Source organism: Gorilla gorilla, chromosome 10 (genome assembly GCF_029281585.2).
Source record: "Gorilla gorilla gorilla isolate KB3781 chromosome 10, NHGRI_mGorGor1-v2.1_pri, whole genome shotgun sequence".
In the NCBI taxonomy this organism is placed as follows: Eukaryota; Metazoa; Chordata; class Mammalia; order Primates; family Hominidae; genus Gorilla; species Gorilla gorilla.
Window position 1 is genome coordinate 95,631,081 of NC_073234.2, and position 21,339 is coordinate 95,652,419.

Here is a 21,339-nt window from a genome sequence, read left to right on the forward strand (position 1 = left end):
TACATAAAAAATGAATAGTAAAATCTATAGCCTTTTAAACTTAAGGAAGGTTCTTGCTTATGTTTTACGTCATTGGATTTTCCTGTTGGTACTTGTCTTGTCTTCCTTTATGAATGGTTTTAAGTTTCTTAAAGAATAAATACCTAGGAATGGATTTGGCAGTCATATAATTATAATGGATGGTAAGTTGCCTATAGGGTATTTTTTTTTTTTGTCTTGTGTTGTTTGGATTATTTTCAGAGCCTACGGAAGGCACACTAAAGAATACATTCTCTAAGTATCTTCTTTGAACAAGCCTGTTTTAGCAAACAATTTTATATTAGAATCCTTTCATCCCCTGAGGTTTAGAGTATAAATTTAGAGGCTTAGAAAAGTAGATAACAGTTTAGAAATTTAAACACATAAACAAATATACTTTTCAGGTTGATTTTATATCAAATCCTCACTTTCCTTGATATTTAGGTGCCTCTGACACTCCTTTAAGTTACCTCCACCCTTGACTTTCTGGATATTATGATTCTTTCTCTCTGGTTTCTTCTTTGTCTTGTGTTGCCTTTTCCTCTTACATAAGCCCCCACTCAGAGATGACTGATTTGGTTCCTTCAGAGCAAGGACCAAGTCTTGCTCATCATTGTTTCACAAGGGAGGAGCACTATGCTGGGAACATAGTTTCTCACTGAATGTTTATTGAAGTGGACATCTGTTTGTGGTTCTTTACCCCTTTTTCCTAGTGCTTGGTGTGTTCATCCACTTCTAAAATCTTAGCTACAGCTACACACTGATGAGTTCCAAATTGATGTGTAGAGCTCTGACACTCAATTTCTTGACTATATTTCTGACTCAAGTTCATCCTTACAATAATATACTATTTCTTTCTATTTATCTTTCTGAGACTCATATTGTTATCATGTAATTGCTTCTTAAGAACTACAGTGACTTCCAATGGCCTCCAGTGGCTTCCAATAGCGTCATAAAGTCAAACCTCCTACACTAGTCTTTCCAAGGGTTCTGTCAGCTCCATCCCTCATCTATGTCTTTTCTCAGTGTACTTTCTGTATCTGATTTCCTGTGCTCCCTCAAAGTCATATTTTCAGCTCACAGTTATCTGTCCTGTTCTTATATCCTATTGTGTTTATAGTCATAACATCAAAATTAAGCAGCTCATTATATTCTGATTATTTTTATATACTCATCTAGATTGTGTATCATTTTATGTCAGAACTATTTGGTACACTTCTCTGGGTTCCTCATAGGAGCTAGCACAATTATGGCTGAATTATGAAGCTAAAAAATTACTTGTTTGACTTTTTTCAACAGTCTCCACTTGAGAATAGAGACCACAAGCTTAAACATGAATTTTTAGTTCTAGCAATCTAACACTTGTGATAAATGCATACACGAGCTTTCAATGTGAAGTTTTTAGAGCAGCACTTCTTAAACCTTAGTGTGCATGCAGATCACCTAGGGATATTGTTAAAATATGAATTCTGTTTTCATAGGACTGTAGTAGGGTTTTGGGCTCTGCCTTTTCTTTTTTTAAATTATACTTTAAGTTCTGGGGTACATGTGCAGAACGTGCAGGTTTGTTACATAGGTATACATGTGCCATGGTGGTTTGCTACACCCATCAACCTGTCATCTAGGTTTTAATCCCCCCACACATTAGGTATTTGTCCTAATGCTCTCCCTCCCTTTGCTTCCCCACCCCCTGACAGACCCCAGTGTATGATGTTCCCCTCCCTGTGTCCATGTGTTCTCATTGTTCAACTCCCACTTATGAGCGAGAACATGCGGTGTTTGGTTTTCTGTTCCTGCATTAGTTTGCTGAGAATGATGGTATCCAGCTTCATCCATGTCCCTGCAAAGCACATGAACTCATTCTTTTTTATGGCTACATAGTATCCCATGGTGTATATGTGCCACATTTTCTTTGTCCAGTCTGTCATTGATGGGCATTTGGGTTGGCTCCAAGTCTTTTCTATTGTGAATAGTGCTGCAATAAACATACGTGTGCATGTGTGTTTATAGTAGAATAATTTATAAATCTTTGGGTATATACTCAGTAATGAGATTGCTGGGTCAAGTGGTATTTCTGGTTCTAGATCCTTGAGGAATTGCTACACTGTCTTCCACAATGGTTGAACTAATTTACACTCCCACCAGCAGTGTAAAAGTGTTCCTATTTCTCCACATCCTCTCCAGCATCTGTTGTTTTCTGACTTTTTAATGATCACCATTCTAACTGGTGTGAGATGATATCTCATTGTAGTTTTGATTTGCATTTCTCTAATGACCAGTGATGATGAGCTTTTTTTCATATGTTTGTTGACTGTATAAATGTCTTCTTTTGAGAAGTGTCTGTTCATATCCTTTGGCCACTTTTTGATGGGGTTGTTTGTCTTTTCCTAGTAAATTTGTTTAAGTTCCTTGTAGATTCTGCATATTAGACCTTTGTCAGATGGATAGATTGCAAAAATTTTTCCCATTTGATAGGTTGCCTGTTCACTCTGATGCTAGTTTCTTTTACTCTGCAGAACTCTTTAGTTTAATTAGATCCCATTTGTCAATTTTGGCTTTTGTTGCAATTGCTTCTGGTGTTTTAGTCATGAAGGCTTTGCTCATGCCCATGTCCTGAATGGTATTACCTAGGTTTTTTTCTAGGGTTTTTATGGTTTTAGGTCTTATGCTTAAGTCTTTAATCCATCTTGAATTAATTTTTGTATAAGGTGTAAGGAAGGGGTCCAGTTTCAGTTTTCCGCATATGGTTAACTTGTTTTCCCAATACCATTTATTTAATAGGGAATTCTTTCCCTATTGCTTGTTTTTGTCAGGTTTGTCAAAGATCAGGTGGTTGTAGATATGTGGCATTATTTCCGAGGCCTCTGTTCGGTTCCATTTGTCTATATACCTGTTTTGGTACCAGTAGCTTGCTGTTTTGGTTACTATAGCCTTGTAGTATAGTTTGCAGTCAGGTAGCATGATGTCTCCAGCTTTGTTCCTTTTGCTTAGTATTATCTTGGCTATATGGGCTCTTTTTTGATTCCATATGAAATTTAAAGTAGTTTTTTCTAATTCTGCGAAGAAAGTTAATGGTAGCTTGATGGGAATAACATTGAATCTATAAATTACTTTGGGCAGTATGGCCATTTTCACGATATTGATTCTTTGTATCTATGAGCATAGAATCTTTTTTCCATTTGTTTGTGTCCTCTCTTATTTCTTTGAGCAATGGTTTGTAGTTCTTGAAGAGATCCTTCACATACATTGTAAGTTGTATTCCTAGGTATTTTATTTTCTTTATAGCAATTATGAATGGGAGTCCACTCATAATTTGGTTCTCTGTTTGTCTATTTTTGGTGTATAAGAATGCTTGTGATTGTTGCACATTGATTTTGCATCCTGAGACTTTGCTGAAGTTGCTTATCAGCTTAAGGAGTTTTTGGGCTGAGACGATGGGATTTTCTAAATATACAATTATGTCATCTGCAAACCGAGACAATTTGATGTTCTCTCTTCCTATTCGAATACCTTTATTTCTTTCTCTTGCCTAATTGCCCTGGCCAGAACTTCCAACACTATGTTGAATAAGAGTGGTAAGAGGGGGCATCCTTGTCTTGTGCCGGTTTTCAAAGGGAATGCCTCCAGTTTTTGCCCATTCAGTATGATATTGGCTATGGGTTTGTCATAAATAGCATTTATTATTTTGAGATATGTTCCATCAATACCTGATTTATTGAGTGTTTTTAGCATAAAGGGATGTTTAATTTTATTGAAGGCCTTTTCTGCATCTATTGAAATAATCATGTGGTTTTTGTCATTGGTTCTGTTTTTTGTGATGGATTACATTTATTGATTTGTGTATGTTGAACCAGCTTTGCATCTCAGGGATGAAGCCACCTTGATCGTGGTGGATAAGCTTTTTGATATGCTGCTGGGTTCAGTTTGCCAGTATTTTACTGAGGATTTTCGCATTGATGTTCAAAGGGGAAGTTGGCTTGAAATTTTCTTATTTTGTTGTGTCTCTGCCGGGTTTTGGTATCAGGATGATGCTGTCCACATAAAATGAGTTAGGGAGTAGTCCCTCTTCTTCTGTTGTTTGGAATAGTTTCAGAAGGAATGGTACCAGCTCCTTTTTGTAACTCTGGTAGAATTTGGCTGTGAATCCATCTGGTCCTGGGCTTTTTTTGGTTGGTAGGCTATTAATTACTGCCTCAATTTCAGAACTTGTTATTGGTCTATTCAGGGATTTGACTTCTTCCTGCCTTAGTCTTGGAAGGGTGTATGTGTCCAGGAATTTATCTATTTATTCTAGATTTTCTAGTTTATTGGGTAGAAGTGTTTAAAGTATTCTCTGAAGGTAGTTTGTATTTCTGTGTGATCAGTGGTGATCTCCCCTTTGTCATTTTTTTATTGTGTCTCTATGCAAATAAACTAGAAAATCTTCTCTCTTTTCTTCTTTATTAGTCTGGCTAGTGGTCTATCTGTTTTGTTAATCTTTTCAAAAAACCAGCTCCTGGATTCATTGATTTTTTGAAGGATTTTTTATGTCTCTATCTCCCTGAGTTCTGCTCTGTTCTTAGTTATTTCTTGTCTTCTGCTAGCTTTTGAATTTGTTTGCTCTTGCTTCTCTAGTTCTCTCAATTGTGATGTTAGGGTGTCAATTGTAGATCATTCCCGCTTTCTGATGTGGGCATTTAGATTTATAGGGACATTTATAAATTCGCCTCTAAACACTGCTTTAGCTGTGTCCCAGAGATTCTGGTACGTCGTGTCTTTGTTCTCATTGGTTTCAAAGAACTTATTTATTTCTGTCTTAGTTTAGTTATTTACCTAGTAGTCATTCAGGACCAGGTTGTTCAGTTTCCATGTAGTTGTGCAGTTTTGAGTGGGTTTCTTAATCCTGAGTTCTAATTTGATTGCAGTGTGGTCTGAGAGACTGTTTGTTATGAATTTCATTCTTTTGCATTTGCTGAGGAGTGTTTTACTTCCAATTATGTGGTCAATTTTAGAATAAGTGTGATGTGGTGCTAAGAAGAATGTATATTCTGTTGATTTGGGGTGGAGAGTTCTGTAAGTGTCTATTAGGTCTGCCTGGTCCAGAGGTGAGTTCCAGTCCTGAATATCCTTGTTAATTTTCTGTCTTGTTGATCTGTCTCATATTGACAGTGGGGTGTTAAAGTCTCCCACTATTATTGTGTGGGAGTCTAAGTCTCTTTGTTCGTCTCTAAGAACTTGCTTTATGAATCTGAGTGCTCCAGTATTGGGTGCGTATGTATTTAGGATCATTAGCTCTTCTTGTCGCATTGATCCCTTTACCATTAAGTAATAACTTTCTTTGTCTTTTTTAATCTTTGTTGGTTTAGAGTCTGTTTTATCAGAGATTAGGATTGCAACCTCTGCTTTTTTTTTGCTTTCCATTTGCTTGACAAATATTCTTCCATTCCTTTATTTTGAGCCTATGTGTGTCTTTACACATGAGATGGGTCTCCTGAATATAGCACAACAATGGGTCTTGACTCTTTATCCAATTTGCCAGTCTGTGTATCTTAATTGGGGCATTTAGTGCATTTCCATTTAAGGTTAATATTTTTAGGTGTGAATTTGATCCTGTCATCATGATGCTAGCTGGTTATTCTGCACATTAGTTGATGCAGTTTCTTCATCGTGTCATTGGTCTTTATATTTTGATATGTTTTTGCAGTGGCTGGTACTTGTTTTTCCTTTCCATATTTAGTGCTTCCTTCAGGAGCTCATGTATGACAGGCCTGGTGGTGACAAAATCCCTCGGAATTTGCTTGTCTGTAAAGGATTTTAATTCTCCTTTGCTTATGAAGCCTAGTTTGGCTGGATATGAAATTCTGGATTGAAAATTCTTTTCTTTAAGAATGTTGAATATTGGCCCCCACTGTCTTCTGGCTTATAGGGTTTCTGCAGGGAGATCTGCTGTTATTCTGATGAGTTTCCCTTTGTAGGTAACCTGACCTTTCTCTGTTGCTGCCCTTAACATTTTTTCTTTCATTTCAACCTTGGAGAATCTGAGGATTATGTGTCTTGGGGTTACTCTTCTCGAAGAGTATCTTAGTGGTGTTCTCGTATTTCCTGAATTTGAATGTTGACATGTCCTGCTAGGTTGGGGAAGTTCTCCTGGATAATATCCTGAGGTGCGTTTTCCAGCGTGGTTCCATTCCCCCTGTCACTTTCAGCTACACCAACCAATCATAGGCTTGGTCTTTTCACATAGTCCCATATTTCTTGTAGGCTTTGTTCCTTTTCATTCTGTTTTCTCTGATCTTGTCTTCACACTTTGTTTCATTAAGTTGATAATCAGTCTCTGATATCCTTTCTTCTGCTTGATTCATTTGGCTATTGATCCTTTTGTATGCTTCATGAAGTTCTCATGTTGTGTCTTTCAGCTCCACCAGGTCATTTATGTTCTTCTCTAAACTGGTTATTCTAGTTAGCAGTTCCTGTAACCTTTTATCAAGGTTCTTAGCTTCTTTGCATTGGGTTAGAACATACTCTTTTAGCTCTGAAGAGTTTGTTACTACCCACTTCCTGAAGCCTACTTCTGTCAATTCATCAAACTCATTCTCTGTCCAGTTTTGTGCCCTTGCCTGAAAGGAGCTGTGATCATTTGGAGGAGAAGAGGAATTCTGGTTTTGGAATTTTCAGCATTTTTGTGCTGTTTTTGCTCTTCTTCGTGGATTTATCTACCTTTGATCTTTGATGCTGATGGCCTTTGGATGGGGATTTTGTATGGACGTCTTTTTTGTTGATGTTATCACTTTCTTTTTGTTAGTTTTCCTTCTAACAGTCAGGGCTCTCTTCTGCAGGTCTGCTGGCATTTGCTGGAGGTTTACTCCAAACCCTGCTTGCCTGGGTATTACCTGCGGAGGCTGCAGAACAGCAAAGATTGCTGCCTGCTCCTTCCTCTGGAAGCTTCATCCCAGAGGGGCACCCATCTGATGCCAGCCAGAGCTCTCCTGTATGAAGTGTCTGTCAACCCCTACTAGGAAGTGTCTCCCAGTCAGGAGGCACAGGGGTCAGGGACCCACTTGAGGAGGCAGTCTGTCCCTTAGTGGAGCTTGAGCATTCTGCTGTGAGATCCACTGCTCTCGTCAGAGCCGGCAGGCACAAACATTTAAGTCTGCTGAAGCTGTGCCCACAGCTGCCCCTCCCCGCAGGTGCTCTGTCCCAGGGAGATGGGAGTTTTGTCTATAAGCCCCTGACTGTGGCTGCTGCCTTTCTTTCAGAGATGTCCTGCCCAGTGACGAGGAATCCAGAGAGGTAGTCTGGCCACAGCCACTTTGCCACGCTGTGATGTGTTCCGCCCAGTCCAAACTTCCCAGTGGCTTCTTTAACACTGTGAGGGGAAAACCATCTACTCAAGCCTCAGTAATGGCGGACGCCCCTCCCCCAACCAAGGTCAATCGTCCCAGGTTAACTTCAGACTGCTGTGCTGGCAGTGAGAATTTCAAGCCAGTGGTTCTTAGCTTGCTGGGCTCCATGGGGGTGGGACCCGCTGAGTGAGACCACTTGGCTTCCTGGCTTCAGCCCCCTTTCCAGAGAAGTGAACGGTTTTGTCTTGCTGGGGTTCCAGGTGCCTCTGGGGTATGAAAAAAAAACTTCTGCAGCTAGCTTGGAGTCTGCCCAAACAGCTGCCCAGTTTTGTGCTTGAAACCCGGGGCCCTGGTGTCGTAGACACACAAGGGAATCTCCTGGTTTGTGGGTTGCAAAAACCGTGAGAAAATCATAGTATCTGGGCTGGATAGCACAGCTCTTCATGGCTTCCCTTGGCTAGGGGAGGGGGTTCTCTGGTTCCCTGGCCCCTTGCACTTCATGGGTGAGGTGACACCCCGCCCTGCTTCTGCTCGCCCTCCGTGGGCTGCACCCACTCTCTAACCAGTCCTAGAGAGATGAACTGGGTAACTCAGTTGGAAATACAGAAATCACCCACCTTCTGCATTGGTCTCGGTGGGAGCTGCAGACCAGAACTGTTCCTATTCGGCCATTTTGCCAAATCCCCCAGGTTCTGCCTTTTCAATAAGCTACTAGATAGTGCTGATGCTCCATGTCTATGGACCATATTTTGAGTAGTAAGGATGTAGAACATTTTACTTTCTTTAACAACCTGATTTTAATTATTTTTGAAATTATTTCTCTTCTTCTGCATAGTCAAATTTAAGTTACATTCAGAAAAAGGAAAGTTTTGCTGACAATATAATGTCAAACATGACATGTTCCCATTGGATATATCATTACTGTTAAAGATGTTTGTTTATGGTATCATTTTAAGTAGTAACACAAAGATTCTGTGAAGCTTTATTTTTCATTTTGTATATGGAAAAAATATTTGCACATTTCTACCAAAAGCATTAAAAATCTTGTTCATGTTTCAGCATCTCTACAAATATTTTCCAATGTATGGTGGTGATCTTTGTTCACATTATTATTTCATTCATTTAATAAAACAATTTTAGGGGCCTATTAAGTATAAAGCTTTCCTGTAAAGACATATCTACTATTTATACTGCATATTAAGACAGATTTCTCTAAGAAAATTCTAAGGTTTTATTGGTGGGGACAATGCCTTATATTTCTTGTTATTCTTTCTAAGTCATTTTGCAGAATGCTGGGCATTTGGTGAACTCAGTAACTACTTGTTAGTATTTTCTCCTGTTACTCTCATTTTCTTTTTTTAGTAGAGAAAACGTAGCATTTATCATTGTCGTTTCAAATAGTGATTGTGCAGAAAATATTTCAAGTAGAGTATTTGTCTTAACTCTGAGTCCTGGCAAGAGGAAACTATAATCTTGTGTTTATGTTTAATTGCAGAGAAATAATGTCAACTAATAAATAATGGACAAGGCCAGAATCTAATAAAAGGCGTACCATAGTTTCTTTTCAAATGATATTTTTCTCTCTCTCAGTTCCTCATTTCTATGAAAGACAAATCATAACAGGACCAATGTACTTGCAAAATAAGTTTTAATCGTAGTATATTTGGCTTGATTATTTGCATAAAATGCAGCAAGAATAATTATTGTTCATATAGGCTCTTTTACGTTGGCTTTGTTGTAACTTTTTCATAATCTCAGATTAGACCTTTTAAAAGCCTCTTGAGGTTAGCCAAGATAAGGATTTATATGTGCCTGCAAATACCTATATGAATTGGGTTAATTTCTCTCTTCTTGAGGTTCCAAAATAACTTGGGGTTCCTAAGCCTGTCAGAAAGTGATGTGCTTTACTTACTACAGGTCACAAACATTGTAAAGGAATTGCATAAACAAGGTGTCAGGCCAGTCTGTATGAGAGGCTTTGGTCAGCTCTATAATGTCAACTTAAATTCCCCAAAGCAGTCCAGTCATGTCTGTAAATATTCCATCCTAGTCAAAGCTGTGGTAAAATAACCAGCGTCTCCAACTGTTTCCTGTTACAACAGAAAATAGATTCTTATTGAACTTATGCAAATAGCTATATTGCCATAATTTAAGAATACTCACAAATGATTTTTAAATTCTGGAGAAATCAGATAGGAAGAAATATGCCTCAAATTTTGCTCACAAGAGCATACTTTACTCAATTTGTTGTAAGCTATAAATAGCTCAAAAGAAAGAAATATTTTCTTTTCTTTTTTTCTTTTTCTTTTCTTTTCTTTTTCTTTTTCTTTTTTGAGATGGAGTTTCACTCTTATTGCCCAGGCTGGAGTGCAGTGGTGCAATCTTGGCTCACCACAACCTCCACCTTCTAGGTTCAAGCAATTCTCCTGCTTCAACCTCCCAAGTAGCTGGGATTACAGGCATGCGCCACCACACCTGGCTAATTTTGTATTTTTAGTAGAGACTGGGTTTCTCCATGTTGGTCAGGCTGGTCTTGAAATCCTGACCTCAGGAGATCAGCCCACCTCGGCCTCCCAAATTGCCGAGATTACAGGCATGAGCCACTACGCCCAGCAGAAATGTTTTCTTGACTTTAGAAAACAAAATGTAAAGAAGCCCAATGTTTCAAACAAAAAAGTCATAAGAAAACATTTCAGCCTTCTGTTAGTTCAGTCCCATGCAGTTAACTCTTGTTCTGCCCAGTATTGGGCCAGCAATCCTCATGAACACATCTGCCCTCCAGTGAGAATCCCAGAAGTTTTCTCTCTAGTCTGATGGCACTATCTCCAAAGTAATCAGAAACCTGCCTTCAAGAGCACCTGTCAGAGTCCTTTCCACAAACTTCCTTAAGGAAGTAAGTTGTGGACTGCAGCTGATTATAAAGTGCTTTTTGAGAAGAATCAAAGTAAAACAATAATTGTCTGTGCATGACAAAAGTCTTAGACTAGCCACGGTTAAAGACACAATAGACAAGGAAATTTGATTATTTCTGTGGCATACAATAATTTAATGTAATAGTCATAATTATTCCTGATAACATAGATTAAGACATACCAGAACTATATGAATCTTATATAATTTTGGAACATATATTAATGACACATTCATATAAAAATAACTCAAAGAAAGTTAAACACCATTTCATATTTGACAATGATTCTGGTGTAATTTTAACATACCAACAAACATGAATATGTCTGTCTCTGACTTCAGGAGCCCTAATACCCAAAAAGTTAGTTTGAGGCCAAAAGACTGAATTTAGAATTTGGAAAGGTTATCAAATATCAAAGGCTTAAAACACTTGATATTGCAAAATAAGAGTCACAGGTAACTGCAAAATTAGTCATTTAATCAAAGTGATAATTCAAATATTTTAAAAAGCAAAAACCTTTACTCTTTGGTAGACAGGAGACTCAGTTTCCCAAATAATCTTAAAACTTAATAAAGACAGCTAAAAAGGTAAATTTAATCTGTCTCTCCCGGTTTTTTGTTGCTGTATACTCAAAAGGTAAATAAAAATCTTTTACTATCTCTTAATATTACACAAAAAGCTTGTTCAAAAGAGAAAACCAAATTTTACCTTTGCATTGTGCATTATTAACACTAAAGTTAATTTTAAGAAATACATCCAATTTTAATTAGTTTGATCACAAGATAAGATCTTCATAAACTTTTTGTAACCTTTTACAATATTTACCATTCTTTTTCCCAACTTTTTATGTCTTCTTACAAGAACCTTATGAAGATGTCAACTGAAGGGTGGTTTTGGCCCCAGGCAGCAGAGAGTCATGGATGACCTGATGTCATTCTTGTAACTTGGACAATCTCTGTGTGACTGCTCTATTTTCTGCTACTCAGGCTAGCATGTCTAACTTTCTTTTCTCTGTCTTTTCTCTACTTTTTCTTCAGTTCAGTCATCATTTCTACTTCCTCATATGTTCAGCTTTTTTTTTACCTGGTCAGCTCCTACTCTTCCTTATATCCTTTACATGTTTATTCACCCTCAGATCTTCCTGCAAAACATTAAAAAAAATCAGTATTTTCCGGTTCAAATTTGAGAGAAAATTGACTAGAATATAGTTCGTTTTTTCTGCAACATTGAAGTCCCTTTGCCCATAAATGAATGCACTGCTTTGGGGCAGAAACCATGGCTGCCTGAGGCTATGGTATCAGCAGAGATTTTGTGTGGGATAATTACCCTTAAAAGGGGCTGGGGCTATGACAGGTGCTGAGACTGACATGTAAAGTATAATTATATACTTCCTTGAAAGGTGCTGACAGTTTCTGTTTCAGAGTCATTTTGGGGCATATTCTGTATTAAAGCTTTTAGTACCTGAGAATAAAGGGTTTTGAGGAGCCCAGGTGGCACATTGATGTTGATCTTTTTCCTCCAGCTTTGTTGTCATTATTACTATGTTGCTTAGCAACTCTGTGGCATTATTTTTAAACCTAATATTAACTTGAAATACATTAGAAATGGAAAGTATAGAAATGTGACTTTTAGGTATATTGCTACTGTTACAAATTACTGTGAGCATAGCATGAAATTGTAAGACAAACCATACAAGATAGAATATTTCTTGACATTTCAGATTTAATATAAAGGATGAAACTAACATTGAGGCATTTTAATTAATAGCAATAAAATATAATGGCAATAGAAAGCCTTTCAATCAGCTTTTCACATCCCTTAGTCTAAATAACTTTTCCCAAGATGAAGATCAAAACAAAACCCTAAATTATGTATTTTTCCCTCTTTGAAAATTATGCCGAAAGGCAGAAAAGTATGACATTATTTTTTTGAGTAGTACAATGCCATAATCATCTTAATGACCCTTATTATTTCTCAAAAGGATTGTTTAAAAAGCAGCAAAAGCTCCCAGCATCTATGAAGGAAAAATGGGTTACAGAGGGATATATTAATTACTCCATCTATACCATTCATTAAAAACCTATCCTCTAGAAACTATAATACTTATTAACAAGGCAGAAAGAATTTAGCCAAAGTAAGAGATGAACTGAGTTAGTTTTCATATTGCCGGTGTTGTGAAAAACTAAGTGTGAAGAATTTACATCAAGACCTCTATGATCATTAGGCAAGGTGGCTTACACCTCTAATCCCAGCACTTTGGGAGGCTAAAATGAATGGCTCGCTTGAGCCCAGTAGTTTGAGACCAGCCTGGGTAAACATAGTGACACCCTGCCTCTACAAAAAAAATTTAAAAATTGGTCAGGTGTGGTGGCACACAGCTGTAGTCTCCCAGCTACTCAGGAGGCCAAGGTGGAAGAACTGTTTGAGCCTGGAAAGTTGAGGCTGCAGTGGGTCATGATCATGCCACTGCGCTCCAGCAGCCTGGGTGACAGGGCAAGACCCCATCTGAAAAACAACAACAACAACAACACCAAAAAAACAAAAAACAAACTGTATGATTGCCGAACTTTTTTTTTTTTTTTAAAGACAGAGTCTCAATCTGTCACCCAGGCTGGAGTGCTGGAGTGCAGTGGCGTGGTCTCAGCTTACTGCAACTTCAGCCTCCCAGGTTCAAGTGATTCTCTTGCCTCAGCCTCCCGAGTAGGTGGGACTACAGGTGCGTGCCACCATGCCTAGCTAATTTTTGCATTTTTAGTAAAGACTGGGTTTTGCCATGTTGGCCAGGCTGGTCTTGAACTCCTGATCTCAAGTGATCTGCCTGCCTCGGCCTCCCAAAGTGCTGGGATTACAGGCATGAGCCACCGCATCTGGCCTATGATTGCCAAACATTTAATGACTTTTTCTTACTATGAAAATAAACGCTGACCCATGTGTCTCAAAATGGAAAAGATTCAGGAAGTATGTGTGGGCCTTTGAAAATTGAACATTGAATCCAAAGAGAAATGTCACAGTTCTTCCTTTCCTTTTAATGAAATCTCCACTGTCCACAATCAGTGAATGGGCTCTTAGAGCAGTAGCTTTTAACTTTGGGGGAGATTAGGACCACTTTGAAAATTTGACAAGAAGCCATGTACTTTCTTCCTAGAAAAATGGTAAGTATATGAGTTGATGAGTATGTTAGTTTTATTTAATTATTTCACATTATATACATATAACATCCCATTGTATCTCATAAATATATGCAATTATAACTTGCCAATTAAAACTTTTAAAGAACCAGATGTAAACAATATTTTATAATGAAATTTCCAGAGTCAGTACAACTGAAGAAACCTATCCATTAAACTGGGGGAGAAAGTTAGAAACTTTGATTCTAAAGAGTGACTTAGTGGATGCAGTGGGGAGTTGCCAAGGAAAGGGGTCTACCTGGAGGTGGAAGTGTGTCATTTAGAGTAGAGAGACTAAATAGTGTTCCTTGAATTTAGGGATTCCCTATCATCTAAAGTTGTCTTTTCTCCTCAACCATTTCTAGACCCTTCCTAATTTCTTTACAAGTGGCATCAAGACAAACAAAACAGATTAGGAATTTGAACTCTGATCCTCCTCTTAATTAGCAAAGCGACCTTAGATAATCAGTTAATTCCTCTTAATCTCAGTTTCCTCATCTGTAAAATGGAAATAATACCCAATTCAAAAAGTTTTCATGAGAACTAAATTGGATAATACATGTAAAATTCAAAGCAAGCTCTCAAATAATACACATTATTTTATTTACTAACAAATACCAAAGTTTTGTATCTATTTGAATTCTAACTTATAGACAAATAATTATCCAGCCAGAAATATCCTTTAAATAAAACAAAAAACATGTCTCAAATGAATATTTTTTAAAGATTTCCCTAAGTGACATATTGTTTTGTTGGTTATTTATTGATAAATAAAATGATAATGGTTGGTACATTTGAGCTATAGAAATAAAATGGTAAACTTGGCTGGAACAAAATTTTAACAGATATTATAGGTGTTTAAAGACTGAGCTATCCTACTATATTTCTATAGAATTCTTCACATTATTAGTTAAAAATGACTTTTTATTTTAGAGGTAAGTTGTTTTTCAGTTCTAATGCAATCCATTGTCAATATTTAAGATTTCTTAATAAAAATAACTAAAAATAATGTAGGTTGTATATATTTGTATTAATAAAATCTTTGTGACATTTCAGAGTGCAGATGATTCAGATATATCTGTCATTGCCCAGAACAAGAAATGCTTTGACAACGATATTGTTTGTTCTAAAAGTGTTTTGATTTCAGTTGGGGACACTGAAATTTACCTGAATGATACTCCTTACAAACAGGTTAGTGAATTATTTCTTTCAGGATCATTTGAACTTGTCCTGAGGATGCTGAAAATAGAATAGAAATGATTTGGTCTACTCCTCTCTGTAAATGGTCATGAGATCTATGTTGTGTTTTGTTTTCATTTTGTGCGGCTTCAGTAAATTGTGCTTGACTTCTCTCTTCTTACTTCTTACTTCCCTTCTCCATATTCCAATTCACTCCTCTTGCTTTCATTCCCATAGTTGCCATTTGGGCCCTTGCAACCCCCACCTATTGCCTTAATTACTTCAGTGGCTTCCAGGCTAGACTCTTGGCTTCTAGTTTTAGTCTTTCCCCTCTTATTCATCCTCACATACTGCAGCATAGGTAGTTTTATTTGTATATGTCTTTTTTTTTTTTTTTTTTTGAGACAGAGTCTCACTCTGTTGCCCAGGCTGGAGTGCAGTGTGCAGTGGCATGATCTCAGCTCACCGCAACCTCCGCCTCCTGGGTTCCAGCGATTCTCTTGCCTCAGCCTCCTGAGTAACTGGGATTAACAGACGCACGCCACCACGCCTGGCTAATTTTTGTATTTTCAGTAGAGACGGGATTTCACCATCTTGGTTAGGCTGGTCTCAAACTCCTGACCTCAGGTGATCCACCTGTCTTGGCCTCCCAAAGTGCTGGGATTACAGGCATGAGCCACCGTGTCCAGCCTTGTATATGTACATTTTTGATGGAAATCTAATATGTCACTCTGGTTCTTCAAGACTTTGAGATGCCTTCCCACTGCTCCCCCAAGGCCTTGCCAGTCTGGCTGTTACCCACCTCTCCTGCCTGCTCTTTCATTACTTTCTGCTTCAAGCCCACATTCCAGAAGGTGGAGCATCTTATTAGTCCTTCATTACTATTATCGCTTCTTCCTGGATCTGTCTTTCAATTTAACTTATTCTTATGCAATATGTCTTATCATACTTCCTCCAGGGAGCTCCTCCTCATACCCTCAAGCACCCTGTTAGAATGTGTATCATAGTTTAATGAAACTACTTGTGAGCTTGTCTTCCCCAATTGTCTCCAAGTTCTTGTTTATTGTATCCTTGGAGCCTGCCCAATTTAAAAGAATGAATACATTTCATTCATTCATTCATCTCATACTTTTTAAATAATGTTTACTGAATATGAAAATGTGCTAATTATTGGGGCTACAACAGTGAAATAACACTGTGCTTGCGTTTAAGAAGTTTCTGCTCAGGTGAGGGATACATTCAGGTAAATAAGGATGCACATGGTAAATAAGGAAGCATGGTGTCCTATGGTAGGAATTTATGTAGGATAATATGGGAACTCCTGGGAAGAGCACCTAAAGAAACCTGGGGTGCCTAGGGTGATTGTTAAGAGCATAGACTTTAGAGTCACTCAGTACTAACTCGGAACCTCTGTTCCATTACCTGCTTGCTCTGTAACTTTGGGCAGGTTTACTTAACCTCTCCAAGCTGCAGCTTTTCCATCTGTAAATTTGGGAAGATTTTAGAACCTACTTCTTTAGTTTGTGTGAGGATTGAAATGAAAATATAAATTAATGGATTTGAAGAAATGTTTCTTCTTACCCTCCCTATTTCTGAAGGCTCAGAAGACATGCTCTGGAGGAAATGATTTGCACTGAGTCTTAAAGGATGAGTAGGCATTAGCCAGGTGAAGAGAGGGAGTAGGGTGGCAATCAGTACAGACAAATAAACCCACTCAGTAGAGCAGAGCTGAGAGATGAAATGGCATGTTTGTATAACTGCAGGTGGTTTAGATTGGTGGAAGCACAATATATGGGACAGTGGATGGAGGGAGTGGCAAAGTGACTCAGGGAGAAGTGTCCTGATCAGCTGCCATTCAGGGAGCATGGGGTAAAAGCAATAGATGAGGGGGCTGAGTCCAGACTATGGAGGCTCTTGAATGGTACAAGATATTTGAACCTCATTTTATAGGCAAGAAATTTTAGAGTTAGAAAGTACTAATTTGACAAATGGGCTTTAAAAACTGACCTATATTCTGAGATTTTTAGAATGGTGTTTCTCTCAGTTTGGTCTCCAAACATTCATTAAAATCATGTGGAATTTTTCTTGTAAGTGCTGGTTTCTGGGCCCTACTTCAGTAATTGGAACGGCTGATGCTGAAAACAAAATTGACATTTTCAATGGTACTTGAAATTCTTGTGCACACTAAAGTTTGAGAACAGTTACCTTAAAACATAACTATGTTTCAGTCAGAAACATTGAAACTAACTGGGCAGCAATCAACCTTTGGGCAAAACAGAGTTTCTACAATCATGTTGACATGTTTTGAAAGTAATTACAGCAGTTTGTCATAACCACCAACCAGATATTCATTTATAGGTGAAGGTTATTTCTAAGAACAAGGATGTTAAAAAAGAAACAAGAGAAAATGGTAAATGGTCTTATAAAGACAGTATGACACATCTTTGAAGTGGTGATTGCAACTCCACATAACTTTCGACTTCCAATTTTCACTTGTATGTAGGTGTTAATGAATCTCCTTTATATAAACTGTATGACATAAGATTAAGAAAAGTCATAAAAATAGTTTGACCCTAAAGAAATCCCCTGCAATATTTTTTCTCAAACATCGAAAGTGAAAAATGAGCACTATTTATTTTATGGTAGATGGACCATCCATCCAGGGGAAGAAAAAAAAAACCACCTCTGTTATTTTTATATGTAAATGCACAATTCTAATTTTATCAAATGTATAAGATATAAATATTTTATTAATTTATTTAAGCTGTACTTTAAATATTTTAATTCTCCATAGTTCTAACATATCTTGCTAACATCACTAGAGTTTGTTTAAAGTGCTCTAATTCTCATCTGAAGTGCAGATCTCTATTTTGGACAATTTGTAATACCTCACTGTTCTAATAAGAAGCATTATTTAAGAATCTGAAAAGTAAGGCATATGGCAACTCCCTTTGACCATAGAGGATTCTCTTGTAGTAAACTGCCCTATCTAATGAAAATGAAGGATTTTATGTCTAAAGACAAGTAGAAAAGATGTACTTTTGTATCAGGATAACTGATGCAAAACCAAACTGAGCAAAAGAGAAACAAGTCAAAGACAAACAAGGTGATAGAAAGATGCTAAAAAGTGCAGTGAAAACAATAGAATTAATTTCTGTGGCAGAGACTGACTTGGGGGCAGGGCAAGCTATGTAATTTGGTCAAAACAGGGAAAATGTTTCATTTTCTTGTTTCATGTTCTGTCTTGATGTGTCGTGGTTTTTTTTTTTTTTTTTTTTTTTTAAATCATCATTTAATGCCATGCTGACTCAAGCATAGGGATAGTCCTGGGGTGAGAGCACACCCTGTCAGTGCTGAGGGCCTTCCTTGCCTCATAACTCCAACTTGGCACTTGGGTATGCTTGCCTAAGTCCAACTCATCCTGCCTGTGTGCTGCAAGTGGAGCGTAGCAGTGGTCTCTGGGTGGCTGCAGAGAAGCAGTCATCTGAGAATCAATCCAGGGAGATTGGGTGGACAGCAGGAGATGTGAGCCAAGGCTTCAAGGCCCAGACACATGATTCTTTGTCTCATTGAACTTCACTGACAAAACACGAATTCACAGGTAAAATTAGAATTTCAAGATGGCAATTACAGAGCATTAAACCCCAAGAGGGGGCCCACTTCTGAGCAAGGAACCGTCCTTGCTCAGAAGAGCATTGTGCTGTCTTAAATGCCTACCAATCTGGCCCATCTTGAGGATGAAAGTTCTACCGCGGCAATCAGGGAAGGCCTCACAGAGGAGGGAACATATGGGTCACAATTGATGGGAATGAGGCCATTACGCCAAGATCTGGAGAACAGAGTTCCTAGCAGGAGGAACACCAAGCGCACAGGACTTGAGATGGGTAAAAGCTTAGGTAAATTTGAAGAACAGAAAGAGAGCCAGCATAGCTGAAGCTTAGTCAGTGAGGGTGGGGATTGGGAAGTGGAAGGATATGAGATCAGAGAGAGCCAGTTAACAACACATATGGTTATATACAATATATACTGTTCTATACAATATATTGTGCACCTGTTTTAAGTATGACCTTGGTCTAGGAGACTGAAAACTCCTTATGGATATGACTAAATTTATTTCATTTTCCATTTGGAATATTTATTAAGAAGTCTACTGTAGTGTAGTATTTTCAAACTACGCTTTTGTTATTACTTGAAGGAGAAAAGTAACCAAAGAATTTCATATCTCCTTCATAACTTTTATTTTGCCTCTGGCTAAATTTGTCTTACTTACTTTGATGTTAACTGTGCATTTTTGAAGTTATTATATGAGTTAATTTCAAGGTCAGATTCAATATAGCCATGTGTTGCCCTTGCTTATAAAGAATATTGTATATTCCTACTTTACAATAAAATTTCTCTAACATTTCCCGATATGTTCCATCTCTCATTTCTCTCTGCTTTATCCTTTCTCCTGCCTAAATTATCTTCTTTTACTATACAACCATGGTCTAATACTTCCCTGTTTGAAAGCTTTTATTGACTACATTTTGCACATGTGATAATTACTCTGGATAACTTGGTTGCAAACGTCTCAGGCTATGATCCGTCATGTAATTCATGCTCTAGCCTTTTGGTACTCTCCTTAGTTCTGAATAAATCTTTGACTTTCTTGTCCCTAAGTCTTGATTCAAGCCATTTCTTTTGTTTGGAAGGATTTCTTCTCCATTCTCATTCCCAAACCCTATACCTTGCTGTGCATAACCTCTTGCAGATCAGTTCACACCCACCGCTTGCAAGAAGCCTTATGGAGTGCCTTTGATGGTAATTCACTGCTTCCTGCCCCCCTACACACATACAGTAGTTCCCCCTTATCCATGAGGGTTAGGTCCCAAGACCTCCAGTGGAAGCCTGAAACCATAGATAGTAGCAGACCCAATTGCCATCAATCGGAACATATTTCTGTTCGTGCCTTTTACTCACAAATTTAATGCCTTTTCCGTCTTAACTAAGCACTTACCATGTGCTGTGGCTGTCAATTTTGCAGTTTAATGTGCAGCAGCAAAACTAGCTGAATTTCTTTTCCCTTCTTCACAATTTCACAGATAGAAGATTCCTTCTTACCATAGATCTTAGCAACCGCAGCATACAATTTTTTTTTCTTTCTTGTTAAGTTGAGAACTTTCCCCTTTTCACTTAAAGGAAGTACTTCACAGCTTCTTTTTGCCTGAATTGGAAAGGCAATGTCTCCTACCAAACTTAATGATTCTGATTTTCAAGACATATTTAATGAAGTCAGTAGACTATTTCCATGCTATCATAAACTACTCAGAAACATGCGCAGGAACAAATTTCTCTCTTTTGCGGGCAAGGCCATACCTTTTTTAGTTCTGTCATATTTATTCATCACAGATGTAAAATTTCTGATTTGGCAGGGATATCACTTAATGTCTTCTGTGTCCATTCCCTTGTTTTGCTCTTCCCCACATGTAACTGAAATATCTTTTCCCTTTGCCCATTTATCCATGTGGGGTCCATCTGCTAGTTTGTGTCTGGTAATCAATATTTATGTATTTCCTATTTTGTGCAATTGTTTTGTCTTTTCTTACAGAATTCAGAAAAGGCATGACCATGCGACAATATTAGTACATAAATAGTTGTTGGTAAATGTTAACTAAACTAATTTGATATATTTTGGTTAGAGAACTTACTACTCACTTTGTTTCTTTTCTTTTTTGTTTTTAAGAAACAATCAGGTTTTTTTCTGGAAAACAAATCTACCTACCAGCTTTGGAAGGCTGGTTACTATATAGTAGTATACTTTCCAGAGAAAGATATCACTATTCTTTGGGATAGGAAGACAACTATTCATATCAAAGTTGGGCCACAGTGGAAGGTAGGTCAACCTAAGCTCCAAATGAGATGTAATGAATAAAATCACATTTAGTTTTTGATGTTTGATGAAAATAAAATGATTAGTGTTTTCCTTTAAGAACTAGGTTATATTTCCAGAATTACTAACTCATACCCTTGTGAAAAAGAACTTCACCAACTAAGTACAGTGTTTGTGTACAGTTATTTTTGACTTTAACCTTGCAGTATCCAGTTTTCCAAGATTACTTAAGCCAGCTTTCTTCTTCTCTTTTTCTTCAGCTTAATTATGTGATCTGTTCATAATGCAATTAGATTCAGTTCTTACAAACTGTGTTCCATGTTTTCCTCCACATTCTGGATATATATATTTTTAAGTTTACATGCAGTAAAATTATTATTATTATTTTTTTTGAGACGGAGTCTGGCTCTGTCGCCCAGGCTGGAGTGCAGTGGCGCAATCTCAGCTCACTGCAAGCTCCGCGTCCCGGGTTTACGCCATTCTCCTGCCTCAGCCTCCGGAGTAGCTGGGACTACAGGCACCCGCCACTACGCCGGGCTAATTTTTTGTATTTTTAGTAGAGAACAGGTTTCACCGTGTTAGCCAGGGTGGTCTTGATCTCCTGACCTCATGATCCACCCGCCTCGGCCTCCCAAAGTGCTGGGATTACAGGCGTGAGCCACCGCACCCGGCCTAAAATTATTTTTTAAACGTAAAAAATGTTACTCTTATTGTGTTCAGGTCTATAGATTTTGACAAATGCATTGTATTAGTCCATTTTCACACTGCTATAAAGAACTACCTGACACTGGGTAATTTATAAAGAAAAAGAGGTTTAATTGACTCACAGTTCTGCATGGCTGGGAAGGCCTCAGGGAATGTACAATCATTGTG

At 37.9% G+C, this 21,339-nt stretch overlaps 1 protein-coding gene across 1 annotated transcript in view; it reads left to right on the forward strand.

Annotated features, from left to right (window-relative positions):
- Window positions 1-21,339, forward strand: part of OTOGL (otogelin like) — a 273,380-nt gene that overhangs the window by 178,265 nt on the left and 73,776 nt on the right. Inside the window, exons 30-31 of the mRNA XM_031016545.3 lie at window positions 14,475-14,609; window positions 20,320-20,469. Of these exons, the coding sequence (XP_030872405.2) occupies window positions 14,475-14,609; window positions 20,320-20,469 (285 nt within the window). The remainder of the gene's footprint in view (window positions 1-14,474; window positions 14,610-20,319; window positions 20,470-21,339) is intronic.